The sequence below is a fragment of the Diabrotica virgifera genome, chromosome 1 (genome assembly GCF_917563875.1).
Source record: "Diabrotica virgifera virgifera chromosome 1, PGI_DIABVI_V3a".
NCBI lineage: Eukaryota > Metazoa > Arthropoda > Insecta > Coleoptera > Chrysomelidae > Diabrotica > Diabrotica virgifera.
In genome coordinates, this window is record NC_065443.1 from 75,173,550 (window position 1) to 75,186,590 (window position 13,041).

The 13,041-nt window shown below is 33.7% G+C and overlaps 1 protein-coding gene across 2 annotated transcripts in view; it reads left to right on the top strand.

Moving 5' to 3' along the window:
- LOC114339102 (fatty acid synthase) overlaps positions 1 to 13,041 on the top strand; it is a 172,838-nt gene that overhangs the window by 133,889 nt on the left and 25,908 nt on the right. For both annotated transcript variants that reach the window (XM_028289735.2, XM_028289736.2), the window contains exons 18-19: positions 2,535 to 2,822; positions 11,498 to 11,713. In XM_028289735.2, coding sequence (XP_028145536.2) covers positions 2,535 to 2,822; positions 11,498 to 11,713 — 504 coding nt within the window. The remainder of the gene's footprint in view (positions 1 to 2,534; positions 2,823 to 11,497; positions 11,714 to 13,041) is intronic.

The following is a 13,041-nucleotide window of genomic DNA, read 5'->3' on the forward strand; positions in this document are numbered from 1 at the left end:
ATACTTTGAGACCCAATCCTTCTAAAACACTAATCTGCGCATTTTACGTTCGCGCAAAGCAAACCAAGCGAAAACTCCAAATTGCGTGGAATGATAATATATTGGATCACACAGACCAACCTATATGGAGTAACTCTGGACCGGTCTGAAAGTAACAACTAGGCACAGCGTACTCAGAAAGTTAACGGAAAGTAAATGCGGTGCGTGTACTAGCGTCTAAAGAGCAACCGCACAATCCCTGTGTTTTTCAACTGCTGAATATGCGTGCCCCATTTGGGGCAGATCTGCCCACACCAAACAAGTTGATACTACGCCAAATGAAACATGCAGGATAGTAACAAAATAATGAAACCAAGATATTAGATATTAGATATATTAGAATACCTGTTATAGGAATATCCCGGTTTGAGGAATAGAAATTGGAGGACCCGAAACGTTTTTACTAGCCTCCAATCATCGGTTATTAGAATATCCTTGTTATAGGAATACTTTTGCTTGGCAAAAAGGCTATTCCAATAAGCGGGTCCGACTGTAAAGCAGCGCGTTTTGCAGAACCCTCAACACAGAGGTGTTGCAAAGTACATATACTCCATCTAATTTACTTACCATTGCACGTCATCCGCGTCATAGCCCGTGACGTCACATGTTACCAACATGAAATATTTAGGCGGTAGGTGTGTTCTTTTTTAGAATCACTTTGCCGAGTACACTAGCATTACAGCCACTAGACATATTTTATTATATACGCGTAGAAATAATATTTAAAGATTTCTATTAATGTTGACTTAAAGAAATACACAATAATATGTTTCATTTAATTTGTATAAATGTATTATAAAGCGTTTTTATGAAGCCCATTTGTTCGGAATACACTGTAACTATAATCGAACGAAGGTGATATTTTGGCATAAATTGGTACCATTTATTTGACAGTTGCGATGATGACACTTCATATTTGTTTAAATTCTTTACTATAAGTATTTGTTTCAGTATATATTTACTGTGTTTATTATGTACTTTAACGTAAGATTATAACTTAATTCTTGTTTTTTTTTTTCTAAAGTTTTTATTTATTTACACTGAATATTAATTTGTTTTGCTGTATAATCCACTTCCGCAAAAATTGTGTGATATATTTGATTTAAAATGAATTCAAGAATTTTTTGTAATTGGGCAACAATGTCAACATAGATCTCTAACGTAGATAATAACGTGCAACGGTAAGTAAATTAGACGGACTGTAGACAAAATTAAACAGACCGGAGACGAGCGGCATGCCCTATCCAAAGCTCAAACGCCACGAAAGCGACTAAAATCTAGGAAAAGCTACCTTGGAACAGTGCAGGATGAACCACTCTTCCCTATTTTTCTCTTCCCCAAGTTCAATGGACCGGCCAATCTGTATACTTTAAAACGTGGAAAACTATGAATAGAATAAGAACGGGGTCGTTCCAGTCAAATCAAACATGGTAAAATTGATACTCAATCCTTGAGGGCCGCACAGGATAGAGTACGATTTGCCAGAATTGTTTCCAATCTTTAGAAATGAAGAAAATATGAATCCTAAAAAGAAAAAGAAATGTTTTCAACTTTTTGGATCACTTTTTGGGTCTATACCCATCTTTTAATTACAGTATCTATATTATTTGGATCTATACCCTTCCGAAGATATTCATATTTTTCTTTAAAATATTTTTGGTACTCCCTTTTTACATTATCTATCTGATTAATGTCTTTTTATTTTCTTTTCGACTGGCCGCTAGTTTCTTGTTTATAATTGGCTTATAATCGTCAATAATTGGCTTATGATCATAAATCAAATAAAATTGAAATAATAAATGGACAAATGTATCTAAAAGTGATTCCAAAATTTTATATTTTTCCACAAGGAAGAATTTCCTGTAGCTGGCTGTATACCATTAATTACAAGTAAAATTTAATAAAACATTTTTGTCTTGGTGAAAGGTTAATTAGTTTAAAGCCCCTATAGGGCTACAAACATAGAAACAAAACGTTTTCGTTCTGTAACAAGAGCATCATCAGTGTTACAAGAACATGGTGAGCCAACCAAAAAATATAAAGGTCAAAGTCTTTCAAAAACAGACTAAAAGTCTTATATAGATGCAAGCAAGGCAAAATCCAAAGGATTTGTATTTTTTGGTTGGCTCATCATGTAACACTGATGATGCTCTTGTTACAGAGCGAAAACGTTTTGTTTCTATGTTTGTAGCCCTATAGGGGCTTTTTAAACTAATATACCTTTTACCAAGACAAACATTTTTTATTAAATTTTATTTATATTTTTCGTTTTATATAGAACTACAAAACAATTTTGTAAAGTGAATAATACCTTTAGAAAATAAATGTTTACAGCCGTGACATCACCTGTCATATTCTTTCTAAATTGCTGTCACATACTCTGGTGGAATTATTGTACCTAATAATTAGTTTCTGTTGTACTTTGATCACTTTTTGTCCACTACTATAACCTTCCATTCTAGTACTGTATCAAATTATTATTTTACATGTTTTAGGTAATTCGAGAGATCCTACATTTTACAATCTGATAAAAACAAAAACGAAAGGTAGAGGTGTTGATCTGGTTTTAAACTCGTTGAGTGGGGAACTTTTCACCAGTTCTTTAGATTGTTTAGCAGGTGGTGGAAGATTTTTGGAAATAGGTAAAGCAGATTTACTTAAAGGAACCACTATCGATAGTGGTATATTTTTAAGTAATGGTAGTTTCCATGGAGTTATGTTGGATACTCTTCTGGCAGAAAGCCGAGAAATAAAATCCAAAATTAATAGGATTTTGTCTGATGGTAAGAAAATCTATTATTAAGTGCTGTTTCACATTATAAGAATTTTGAACGTGCGAGGGATTTCTCGTGCGGTAGCTTTGTCACACTTGTCCTTTTCACGCAATAAGAATTGAGTCGTACGAAGATATTTTGCTGTGTTGTTTGGTATATTATTTTTATTTACACTTTGTGGCTGAGGTAGGTACATGATAGGATGTCTGATATGTATCATTACGATGTATCATTTTGTGTATTGTATCATGGGTATTTTTTGTCCATACTTTTGTCCTAACGTGCTGTAATGCGTATTTAATTCATTTGCAATTTCTATTTTGTCAGTTATTATTTCTGATGTTTTTGATTAAAAGTCTTAATTTGTTTTTATAATCGTTGTTGTACTAAGATATTTGTAATAAAGTAATAAACTATTCTAAATGGAAAATAAGTCACAATTTCACTAATTTGGGCCTCGAAACGTTAATAAAACCATTTTTTAGTTAAATTATGGCTTATTTCCCATTTAGAATAGTTTATTGCAAAAATGCCACAAGGAAATAGCTTCAGAACAACATTACAATCTATAAGAATTTAAAATACCCTCCGTCATCCACTTATTTTTAAATGTTGTTTCCCTCGTTTTAAATGTTGTTTTTAGATAATTTCACACAAGACGTGACGGCTCCAGTCTTCACCGAGTCGTTTACCCTATAAAACCAAATATAATTTCGTAGAATAAAAGGTATCGTTATATTATATGGGGGGGCGAAGTCAAATTATAGCGTTGTGGTTACTTTGTCGTCGAAGAAAGAGAAATAAGAGGAACCGAATTCATTGGGTTCATCCTATGAACGCAAAAATATACGATTTATATATTTTTATATTCACGCATATATTGAAGGAATACCCTCTATACTCAACGTTTATTGCAACTATGTAAAATAAAGTTTATTATAATATACTTAGCAGTCTTAATTACTGTTGTTATCAGTAACATATAATTAATTTTGCTGTACTTACCAAATGTGTTTTTTCTTTATCACCTAATTCGTCAAATTCACTGTTAGGTGCACGGCATACACCATTCTAAGCATTTCTCGTCAAGTTTCTATATTTATATATTTCTATTCTTTTGTCCCAAAGAACAGGTCTCGCTTCAATTAATGTTATTAATATTTCACTATCAATCTGAGACATCATAATATAAAATATATGCACCTACTTCAAACAGCCACATGTAAATGAAAATAATGTACCAAACAACCAAATAAACTACCTTCGTGCGACTGAACGACAGTATTATATGAAAGGATGCATTAAGTCCCCTATGCTACTGGGTGCGTAAAGACGGCAAGGCTGCCGTCTGTTGTTGTAAGCGAGGGACGGCATAAACACAGCGACATCACCGAACGTTCCAACCACCGTCTAGTGAGAAAGGCTCCATATGATTACATTAGCCACCATTGGAATGTCGTCGTGCGTTCTAACCCTCGCACGTTTAAATTCTTATAATGTGAAACAGCGCTAAGATGTAATATAGAGCAACTAATTTTATCCTTAGTGGAGCATGATGGGGATTCGGTCGCTGACCAGCGAATAGAACACACGTGTTTAGCTCGTATCTTAACTCGATTCTCGGGCAGATATAGCAATAAAACAATTGTGTTATACAAAAGTGCAGTGTAACTATAAACCAATATATGTAGGTACATAAATAAACAACCTAATTAGTTAACTAATTATACAGTGAAAAAATCGGAAAAAAGTAATTCCAACGATAAGGAATTAAATTCTTGTGTAAAGTGATAAAAACTTGTGTGATATCGAATATAAACAAAGCAGGTTTTTGCAGTAGGTGGAAACAAAACAATATTGTGAATGGTGTATTTCTACAGGAAAATAAAGCATATTAATAAACAGAATCAGCTGTAAGTAGAAAACTTTATTATAATATAATTAATTTTATTATAAACAGATAACCAGGGCCGGATTTTGATTTTGATTTTTACCTAGGAATAAAAGTGCTGGAAAATTAGTAACGGCTAGCGCGGGTGCGGGTGGGAATTTGAACTGTGAGTAGAGTTCTCCACGAAACTTCACCCGTGACGCATTGACTAATAACTCTAGCACGAAAAATAACTAGGAATTAAGAACAATGAGTTCAGATAGCGAATTAGATGATGAAATGAAAAGGAGAAGGGAAGAGGAGGAACATCCCAGCAAAAAATCAAAAATAACAGCTAGAACATCACAAAAAACAGATGAAGATAACATAAGTGGAATGGAACAAATGATGAAAATGATGAGGGAATTAGCAATGGATATAAAAGACATAAAAAAAGAACAATATAGATCTGGAGACGAAATCACACAACTAAAGAATGAAATTAAAGAACTGAAAGATCAACAAAGCGGCTACAAAGATGAAATAAAAAAGCTGCGAGAAACAAACGAAAAAGCTATAAAACAAATAGGTCAATTAGAAAAAGAAATTAGTATAGCAAATGAAAAAATAGAGAAATTGGAAAGAGAAAGAAAGAGAAAAAATGTAATAATACAAGGAATAAAAATTGATACAAATGATCAGAAAGTTTTACGAGGGGCTATGGAGAATTTTATGGAAAAAGAGCTACAAGTTTCAGTAGATGTAAATGGAGCAAGGAAAATAGGAGAAAATACTGTCATAGTGGAACTCAACAGCGTGAAAAACAAAATAGAAGTAATGAAAAATAAAAGTAAATTAAAAACCAAAAAGGACGAAAGAATCTATATTAATGATGATATGTCAAAAGAAGAAAGAATTATTCAGAAAGAAATTAGAAGCAAGGCTATGGTAGAGAGGCATAATGGAAAAAATGTAAAAATAGGATACCAGAAGCTAATCATTAATGGTGAAATATGGACATGGAATAACAACCAACAACAACTCATAAAAGAGAAAAATATACAACCAAAAAACTAGCAATACAACGAAAGCAGACTGAAATAACGGAGATGACATGGCAAAGTACAGGTACACGAAATAGACAAAATGTACAGATTATTAATGAAAAGCAGCCCATAAAAGAACATATATTAGTAGGAACATGGAATGTAAGAGGAACATACGAAGAAGGAAAACTGAAACACCTAGTAGATGAATGTAAAAAATATAAATTCGAAATAGTAGCACTACAAGAAACGAAACAACTAGGCCAAAACTCAATGGAAATAAATGACTATTTATTTTTCAATAGCGGAGGCGAAAATAGAATGTTAGGCACAGGATTTGTAGTAAACAAAAAGCTGAAAGATCTAATCGTTGACTTTAAACCAATTTCAGAGAGAATATGCATACTAAGAATAAGAGGAAAATACCAAAAAATAACATTTATAAACATACATGCACCGACTGAAGAGAAAAACATAGAGATAAAGGAAGACTTCTACAGTCAAATAGATACAGTATTCGAAAATATTCCCAAATACGATATAAAAATAGTACTAGGTGATGCTAATGCCAAAATAGGAAAAGAAGAAATATACACACCCACCATAGGAAAATATAGTCTGCATGAAACAACGAATGAAAATGGTCACCTCTTAATAGATTTTGCAAAAGAAAAAAACATGATCGTTATGAGCACGTACTTTCAACACAAAAGAATATATCAAGGAACATGGAGATCACCAGATGGAAAAACCATAAATCAAATAGATCATGTGCTCATCGAAAAAGACATGGAAAAATGTATAAAGAACATAAGAACATATAGAGGACCGGATGCAGACACAGATCACTTTATAGTCGGAATACAACTTAAACAGGTTATACCAGTTCTTAGAAATCAACAGAAAAAAAGGTACAAAGTAACTAAACCTATTAGACTACTGTCAGAAGAAGAACAAAGTAAATATGAAAGACTAGTCACTAGAGAACTGGAAAATATTGCAGAAAATGAAAACATCGAACAAAAATGGACGCAAATAAAAGTATGTATGACCAAAGCAGCGCAAGTCAGTAATAGAAATATAAAAGATGGATTCAAAGAATGGTTTGATGAAGAATGTAAAATAGAACTGGATGAAAGAAATAAGTTAAGACTCAAAATGATGCAAGTGAAAACACCAGAGATGGAGATACAATACAACGAACAAAGAAAACGAACTAAAAGAATCATAAGAGTAAAGAAAAGAAAGTACAACGAAGATAAATTGAAATGCATAGAAGAAAACTATAAAAATGGAGAAGTCAGGAACTTATATCAAGGAGTAAAAAATGAGAAAAAGGGGTTCCAAAGAAAACCTGTACACTACAAAAGCAAAAATGGAAGGAATTTAGTAAGCGACGAAGAAATACTGAGCAGATGGAGAGAATACTTCGAAGAGCTTCTAAATGAAATTCCCACAACAGAATATGCAGAAGAAGAAGAAGAAGGACCGAATGAAAATATTGATCAAGAAGAAATGCAGGAAAGACCGCCTAATGAAAAAGAAATAAAAGAAATAATAGAAAAACTAAAGAAAAACAAGAGCCCAGGTAAGGATGAAATAACAGCTGAAATGTTTAAATATGGAGGACCAGTACTAATTAAGCATTTGGAAAAGCTGATAAAAGAAATTTGGGAACAAGAACACATACCAAAAGAATGGACTGAAGCCACACTGTGTCCAATTCACAAAAAAGGCGACAAAAGTTTATGCCATAATTACAGGGGAGTAGCCCTACTAAACGTTGCATATAAAATACTTGCAGTACATATAAAAGACAAGATAACACAAAAGATAGATAATGACATAGGAGAATATCAATGTGGATTCAGAAGAGGACGCAGCACGGTGGATCAAATTTTCCTGCTGCGTGAGATACAAGCGGAAAGCTACGAATACGGAAAATCTACAATGGCCCTATTCATTGACTTTAAACAAGCTTTTGACAGAGTTAAGCGAAAAGAAATATACAAAGCACTATGTGAAATTGGAATTAGTAAAAAATTAATAAAGATGGTAAAAGTTACACTCAGAGAAACAGAGAACAGGGTTAAAATAAATGGAAAGGAAACAGATAAGTTTAGGGTCGGTGAAGGGGTACGACAAGGAGACCCACTGTCATCACTGTTGTTTAGTATCCTTCTTGAAATAGTCATCAGAGAAGCCGAAATTAACAGGACAGGACTTGTATACCAACGAAAACACCAATGCTTGGCATTCGCTGATGACATAGTAATGATAGCCAGAAGCAAACAAGAATTACAAGAAATACTAAAAAGACTAGAGGCGATAGGAAGAAAGAAAGGGATATACATAAACGAAGAAAAGACTAAATATATGGAATGGACAAAACGAGAATACACACAAGGACAATACCTGACAATAAACACAGAGGCAAAAATATATAAATTCGAGGAAGTAGAGAGATTCCAATATCTAGGAGCGACATTCACTAGGAGACCAAATATAAAAGAAGAAATCCAAGCGAGAATTATGGCTGGTAATCGTTGTATCTTTGCTCTAAACAACTTATTGAGAAATAAGAACATATCTAGAGGGGCTAAGATAAGAATATACAAGACAGTGATAAGACCTATAGTCTTGTATGCCAGTGAAACATGGACGATGAACAAATCCGAGCAAGTCATGCTTAAAGTATGGGAAAGAAAAGTCCTAAGAAAAATATTTGGCGGAAAGATATGGAATGGAATGTGGATAAGAAGACCAAATGTGGAATTGGAGAGGATGTATGGTGAACCAAACATAGTAGGGATCGTAAAATCACAAAGACTGAGATGGTTGGGACATATCCAAAGGATGCCAAACACGAGACTTCCCAAAAAAATACTAACGGGAGGAATAGGAGGAAAGAAGAAGAAAGGTAGACCGAAAACCAGATGGAAGAAAGATGTTGAAAAAGACATAGAAGAACTGAAAATCACAAATTGGAAAAATAAAGCAGCAAATAGGAGAGATTGGAAAGGAATAGTAAACCAAGCCATGGGCCTTCTAGGCCTGGAGAGCTAAACTATATATATGCACCTACTTCAAACAGCCACATGTAAATGAAAATAATGTACCAAACAACCAAATAAACTACCTTCGTGCGACTGAACGACAGTATTATATGAAAGGATGCATTAAGTCCCCTATGCTACTGGGTGCGTAAAGACGGCAAGGCTGCCGTCTGTTGTTGTAAGCGAGGGACGGCATAAACACAGCGACATCACCGAACGTTCCAACCACCGTCTAGTGAGAAAGGCTCCATATGATTACATTAGCCACCATTGGAATGTCGTCGTGCGTTCTAACCCTCGCACGTTTAAATTCTTATAATGTGAAACAGCGCTAAGATGTAATATAGAGCAACTAATTTTATCCTTAGTGGAGCAATTTTTTTCTATAATCATTTGGTAATCCAATAAATAATTTTTTAAATAATTTTGTGATTGGTCATTGTTCAATTTTCACATGCAAAAAATATTCTTATATTTTTACTGCATTAAATCTCTTATTCCAACCCTTAATTTAAATAAAACTGAAGCCAGCCCTGATCAATAGTACCATTTTATCCTTTCTATGTCTTACCCTTTCTCCTCATCCCTTACAGACAGGCAATTTTGGATTTGACACAGAAGAAACCTTGGACTCTCTCCCTCCTCTCCTACGCCGGTCAAACGGTTAACAAGTAAGGCCGCTATTATATTAGGCAACTGGTGACGCCACCAAGTTGATCCCCCAGTGACTCATGACGTCACGGGGCATTTAAGTAAATGAGACCTATTAGACTACGGCAACTGGTTGCGCCACCAGAAATTGTTGTCGATCTGGTGGCCGAACCAGTCCACCAGCCGGGTAACCGGGTCTGGTGGCGCCACCAAGCCGGGGCATTATGTTATATGGACCCTATTAGACTGAGCAACTGGTGTCGGCCACCACTAGTTCATTTGTATTGTAATCGAGTGCTTCGTATTTCTTTTCTATTAACTTCTATATTTTCTATTAACAAGCGTATATTTTTCTAAAACCTTTTTTGTTGATTTATAAATATGCTATATTAAAAAGTTCTTCTCGCAGATTTAGCCGTTAATTGTTTATTCATTGTTTAAACAATAAAAGCTCTTTTTATATTTTAGAAATATCGGTGAATTCATCACTTTACCTTGATCAAAAATGTTTCTATTTTGTTTTTGATTATGCTGAATCCGAATGTGACGTTAATTGGAAAATTTTTAAAAAAAATTGAGCTTTTATATATATGTACAGTATGTCTGCGTAACTTGGAACTATATGGGAAACTTTTTTCTTATCAATTTTACGAAAAAAAAATATTCTTTATAAAATGCTCTGCATAGTCTATGTTATACGAGGTATGAGGTATGTCAAAAAAATTGTATGTAAAGTACCTTTAGATTTCACAACATCGAAAATTGTTATTATGAAAAGTTGTTAAGAATTAAAAAACTATGTTTTGGGACGCATTAATTTTATTACATCATTCTAATTGAAAAAAAAAATGCAATTTTTTTTTAAATTACGGATACCCAACATCATTTTATTACAAATATCTATAAGTATTTTATTATTAATTTTACGAAAAAAGTTATTTTTTACAAAAAGCTTTATATTGTCTAAAATCTAAGGTGCAATCATAATATATAAACTTTTATCAATTCTATACGAGGTATGTTAAAAAATATGAATTTCGTCCAAGAGTAAAGTACCTTTACAGTTCACAATATTTGAATTAGAAGAATGTAATTGCATATTCAAACATAGCTTTTAATTCCGAACAAATTTTTATAAAACATTTTTCGATATTGTTTAATATAAGGATACTTTAGTCTTGAGCGAAATTCATCTTTTTTGACATACCTCGTCTAAAATTCACAAAATTTGAATCTGATGGTTGCATCTTATATTTTATACTATTCAGAGCATTTTATGAAGAATAACTTTTTTTCGTAAAATTGATAACAAACAAGTTTCCAATTGCATTTGATTATTTTTCCAATTCCAATTCATTTTATTATTTTACTGGTGGCTATTCTCGGCCACCAGTTGCCCGTGCTCACAATTTGGTGGGCCCACTAGTTGCGCCACCAGTTACCTAGACTAATAGAGCCCTAAGTACCTCTTGCTACACGCGAGGGTGCAATCTCTCAACTCTTACACCCGTAATAGGGTGAGCTCTCTATCTCATCAGCCGTTCTACGGTCAAGAAGTAACGCTCTTCTGCTATACCCACCGTAAGTTGAGACACGTGAGGGTGCAACCTCCTCTCGACCTTCTCAGCCTTTCTTTTGGGCTGAAATGAGATAGCAATACGTACGTTACGTGCACGAACAGTAATCATAAACAGTAATTCGGGAGTGGCGCCATACACGATTTCGCAACAGTCAAAACGCGAGACACATGGTACGAAAACAGTCATCTCGTATGATACCGGCTTCCGCTTCAGTGTCCCGGACAAGGCTTCACAGTTTGGTAAGACTTTATACACATGTTAATATTGTCTGTATAAAACCTTATATTTTATCTTCCCTTTTGAACCTAACCTAATTACAGTCCACATCCTCTGAAAGTATATTCATACTTTCACATATGTACAAGTTATCGTACAGTCATCATACTGTAAGTATTGTTAGTAAAGATACTTTTAATTTTTTTAGTAATGTTATGTTTCTTATAAATTATTTATTAGATAATCTTCAATTTCTTTCTGGCAGGAATTGCATCAGGAGTGGTACGTCCGTTACCAGCCTCGGTATTCAATGATACTGATTTAGAATCTGCATGGAGATATCTAGCTTCTGGGAAACATAAGGGAAAAGTATTAATCAAAATCGAAGATGAAAAATCACCGGAAGCTTCCATCGTTTCAGCATACCCAAAAATAACTTTCGATCCTGAAAAGGTCTATATCATAGTTGGAGGACTAGGAGGTAATCAAATAAAAGATTTTGGTTAGGTAGTGTCATTTTCGTACCTAAATGTTTAAGTATTTTAATGATTTATTGCACTTCTTTCTTTTCTCTAGATTTCGATTATTCGTTTTTATTTGTGATTAATATAGCAAGTTCTCCAATATTTTTAATATAGATACAGAGCTGGGCAATACCCGGGTACAAGTATCCGAATTTTGTACTCGTAAGTACATTTTGGGTACTCAGTACCCAGTAGCCGAGTACATTGTCAATAAAGTACTCGGTACTCGTACCCGTAGCGTATGGGTAGAATACCCGGTACCCGCGTTTATTATACGAGTACATTTTCAGAGTACTTTTTGCAAGTCTAAGCTTGTCGCTGCATGTGGGACAGAAAATTAATAGCAACACGCAAAACGCCGTTTTCAGTATGAGTTCATTCGCCAAAGTCAAGCAAACGCCTATTCTCTTATGCCATAATAATTAATAGCCCTTCAAGAAATGTTCTGAAGAACTGATGAAACTTTGAAAAAATAGTTATCTTAAAAGCCAATAAAATTAATCAGTGAGTGCGTGGTGTTATACTGATTACAGTAAAACCTGTGTTACCGGCCACCTGCTAAAATCGGCCACCTTTCTTTACGGCCGGTTTCAAAATTCCCCAAACTAATTATACATACGTATGTATATTCCCTTATTTATGACCTGCTATTTACGGCCATCTTTATAATACGGACGCGGCCAAATAATCACATATTTTAAAGCACATTTTATAGAAATTGAATGTGAATGTTGGCCAAAATAATTTTGTTAAAATAATTTTGTCTATTTGTTGATAGAAATTCCCAGTACTACTTAAATATTAGGACCTATTGTATCTTCCTAAACAGGAGATTAAACACCCTGTATCGGGTCGGTGGTCACAAAAGGTTCTTAAAATCCTATAATAAAATGTCGTAAAAGTATTGTAAAAGAGAAACGTTTGTCACTATTTATAAGTACCTATGACTACAGTTCACAAAAGTTAGCCGAAAAATATGGTGTAAAAACTCAAATTATCAAAGGATATGAAAAAATAAAAGTGGGTTGAAAAATTCTTAAAAAAACCTTAACGTCAGTCTGTTTTTTCCGTAGTATAGTTTTGTTTTATATTAGGTTATTAAATTAATTTTAGTAGTTTCCATTTGTGTACCTATAGAATTATATTTGCTTTTATTAACAAAATAAACAAAGTTCCAATTATATTTTATATATTTGTGAACTACAAAAACTGGAAATACCGGCCACCTTTCTATATCGGCCAATAGTTCCTTCATTTTTAGTGGCCGTTACTGACAGGTTTTACT